Below are 3,810 nucleotides of genomic sequence, written 5' to 3'. Positions count from 1 at the left end.
ATGAGGCTGATGAGTCGGTGTTGATCACAGGTTTTTGCGTTTTGTTTTTTCGGCACTGCGATGAAGGTTGATTCAAGCCATTCTTTGGGTATTTCTCCTCTATTATAGATATCATTAAATAGACTCGTGAGGATATCGAGAAATTGATTGTCAGTTTCACACATAAGTTTTAATATTTCTACTTGAATGCTATCAGGTCCAGGAGCTTTGTCGTTCTTGAGAGATAGAATAACTTTTTCAGTTTCGGATTTCATAATTAACCTCTATCTAACTATCTCATTCATATTGTGTTCTTTAGATCGTTCCGAAACAAAGAGGAGTTCGACATATAATTTCCATACCTCTAGACATTTTGATGGTTCCGAAATAATATTATCGTTAGTGTCCAGTATGAACGTATTTCTGTTGTTTATTTTCTTTGTAGTCATTTCCCTTATTTCCTTATGCATATTGCGGTAGTCGTGCTTCACTTCATATTGTTCTATATTGTCACATTTTTCAAAGAACCATTTTTCCTTTGCCTCTCTAATGTTTTTCCTTATGTTTTTGTGAATTTCACGGTACTTTGTGTTGTTGTTACCTTTGTGTTTCCGTCTTTCGTCCATCATGTCGAGGATCTCTTGTGTCATCCACTCTTGTTTTTTGTTTTTATCCTTTTGCAAATATTTTCCACAATTTGCTTGTAAAGAGTTTTTGAATTTATCCCATTTGTCTTGTGCTTTACTGGTGTTGTTGTTGATTTTCTTTAAATCGTTAGTCCGCGATTCCTGCACTTGTTTCCGAATATTTCTGTCGGACAGTTTCCCTATGTCTATGACAAGACATCAAGAAGCATTAATCTAATAAGTCTTCCTAAAAGGTGACGCTGCAAGACTTGTCCAGTTGCCGAGGGGACCCGATGACAATAGTCAAGACTTTGCAGCAGCAACAGCAGACGTGTCAAGTTGCCCAGGTGGAAATAAAACAGGAAGTGCCTAAACCGCCTAAAAGGAGGAAGAGCATCGAAAAACCAGCCGCGCCAATTCCTGCACCTCCTGAAGTTCATTCATCCAGTAAGTAAATATTTATTGTTTGTTTCCACATTTTTTGCTCCTTCAACGTGTTTGTTTCGTCAAATTACGTTCAAACACTTAACTACTACTCAAGGAAAAAAAGCTTAAATACATTCGGAAGCAAAAACGCACTTGGGTTGTTTTGTCTCTGAATCAAAACAAATTATCAAAAACGACAAAGCGAACAGTTTTTTGAATGTTTTAATATTTTCCAGAAAAATTAATCTAAACTAAATTTACTCGTAATCTGACCACAAATTCGTATAATTATTGTCTTGTTCTTCGACATTTTCAATTTGCTAACTTTCAGCTGAATTGCTGTTTTTTTCTCTTTTTGCGGCTTTGGCTGATGGGGCAGATTGTCATAAAATTGATGGTTTATTGGGAGGATGAAATCTAGAAACTTTTGTAAATTTGCCCATTTCTCATATTTAATTTTTAGTGTTTCTTGGTAAACAGGGTCTAAGTTTAAATTATTTACCGGACGACCAACATTTTTCTGACTGAAAAAATGGAAAGTCCACATCCAAAGTCTCGAAGGAAAGCTGATATGTTTGGTTTTTTTTTGTATGAAAACCATCTTATGGCTCTCCATTTTATAGTTTGACTTTGTGTGTCCTATTTTGGATCCTTAATATGCTTGTTTAAATATTTGGAATTAATACAAAATCTAGCTCTAGCCGACTTCCTTTTATGTTCTTTTTTATGCCTGAAGTTGAAAACTTGTTTGTAGATCATAAGGTGGTAAACTGTACAATTTTGAAGAAAGTCGTTTTAACTCATCCCTGCAAATTCAAGTCTGTTTCCCTTGTTTGTGTAGGTTTCATCCCCTGTTTGCAACCTGATCCCGAAGACATATTGATTAGAAATAATCAATCAATTTCTGTGATTAAATTTTGTTATTCTAACGAAAATACATTCAGGTGCAAAACAACCCATGTGCCACTCAAGCGTTTTTGGGTCCAAACGTCTGGCCGTATTCCTTTATATTGAAATTTTTGTTCGCCAAAAGAGGCCGTCAGGGTATGATTTTTGCCTGAGATATTTTACTGCCAAATAGAGGCAAATAGGGGAATACGAGTTAAAACATACAGTTTTGCGAAATATTGCACTTAGGCGGTTTTGCTTTTAATCCCTTCAATTACATTTCATCCTCATTCATACAGAGGATAATATCCATTGAGTCTCCCAGTTTAACTTATTTTGAAGACCGAACTACCAGATAAACGATCCCCTGTAAAGTGTTTTCTCTGTATCATTTGAATGGTTTGTCTTAACCAAAACACAATATTTGAGTGTTTTGAGAAATCGTAATTCTAGATCGTGTCCCTCCGCCAGCTCACACTTCGGGAGGCAACCAGCAGCAGCAAAACGGGGTCTACTTCGAGTTTGACCGCTGGAATATTCCACCACCAAACTCAAAGATTTTCAGCACCCAAGCAGCTGCGCTACATCAGCAACACCAGGGCTTGATGGTGAGCTTGTTGCCTGATGAACCTGCCGTTTGACTTAGATAGTTTTTGTTCAGGTGCCTCATCCACATGGTCATCATCCACCTCCGCCACTTCCTTATTTTGCGCCGTTCCACCTGGCCAATCATCCTAGCGAGTTTCCTTCCACTGTTGAGCTCACTCCATTGAGCAATTATAATGATCAAGCGGCGCAACAACACGCTGTTCAGCAGCAGCAGCAGCAGCAACAACAACAACAACAACAGCAGCAGCAGCAGCAACAGCCGCCGCCTCAGCAATACCAGCAGCCAGACGATCAGCCCAAAGTAGTCGTGCCTAATATAGAAGAGGAGTTGAATTTTTTATCGGGTGGTGAGGCGAAGATTACGGTGTCAGCAATGAAAGCATTCTAATGCAACGGTTTTAGATACAACGCCACAGTCTCCGGCACTGAACCACCACTCCAACCTGCATCATAAGCCCATAATGTCTTTGGCGACAAAACCATCCGACAAGATATCTGGTCCTGGAGCGGGATTTATGAGCAGCTACCTGAAGTTTCTTCAAGGAGAGCGCGACACATCACCGCCTCCAGTAATGCGAGGTATGATCAGGCCTGGGGCAAGCTGCATCTACATTAATTTATTCGGTGTGCGTCTCTCCCTAGGCGGCCCAAGTAGGAAGCAATCAAATAACACGTGGACTAGGCGGCCTACGGAGGACGTGAAACCTCCGCCCCAGCCGGGAGGCGGGGCCGTTCCCCCTGAAACTAATGGGGTGGTAGCAGGAGGCGCAGTGCTTCCTAATCTGACTGGACCCCCACCGGGAGTAACGCGATTGAATACTGGTGGAGATCCCCAAGACGATCCTAGGTAAAATAGAAAATTTTGCATCAAAACTATGACACGTAAAAAAACGCACTACAATACCAAGGATGTATGAAACATTCTTCAGTAACAGATTTAGGAATGTTTTCCGGGCTTTGAAGCCGGGGTCTATGGGAATTTCTTCCCGACGTTTCGTCAACAACTGCGGTCGACATTATCAAAGGCGATGAGGCAGTGGGCGAAGTGATCTCCCGTGCTTTCCGACTAAGACATGACTTAGTCGGAAAGTCATGTATGTCTAGTTTTATGGCCTCTAAAAACGATCGATGTTTTAATGGAAAATAAATTGTGCGAATGAACGACCTTACCGAAAAGCTGCTTGTATCTTAGTGGCTGCTTCTTCTTCGCTGTTTGGCTGTTTCTCGCTATTCGAATCCGCTGTTCCGTTTGATCGGACTGTTATCGTCTTGGCTGAACTGG

At 40.7% G+C, this 3,810-nt stretch overlaps 1 protein-coding gene across 1 annotated transcript in view; it reads left to right on the top strand.

Annotated features, from left to right (window-relative positions):
* The window catches only part of LOC109538471, a gene marked incomplete in the record, with an annotated part of 17,437 nt that overhangs the window by 6,656 nt on the left and 6,971 nt on the right, over positions 1 to 3,810 (top strand). The window contains 5 exon segments of the mRNA XM_048662827.1: positions 860 to 1,052; positions 2,373 to 2,527; positions 2,581 to 2,875; positions 2,931 to 3,107; positions 3,171 to 3,375. Coding sequence (XP_048518784.1) covers positions 860 to 1,052; positions 2,373 to 2,527; positions 2,581 to 2,875; positions 2,931 to 3,107; positions 3,171 to 3,375 — 1,025 coding nt within the window.

Source organism: Dendroctonus ponderosae, unplaced genomic scaffold (assembly GCF_020466585.1).
Source record: "Dendroctonus ponderosae isolate FM_Combo_2020 unplaced genomic scaffold, Dpon_F_20191213v2 Dpon_F_20191213_1, whole genome shotgun sequence".
Lineage (NCBI taxonomy): Eukaryota > Metazoa > Arthropoda > Insecta > Coleoptera > Curculionidae > Dendroctonus > Dendroctonus ponderosae.
This window is presented reverse-complemented; position numbering and strand designations above follow the sequence as displayed.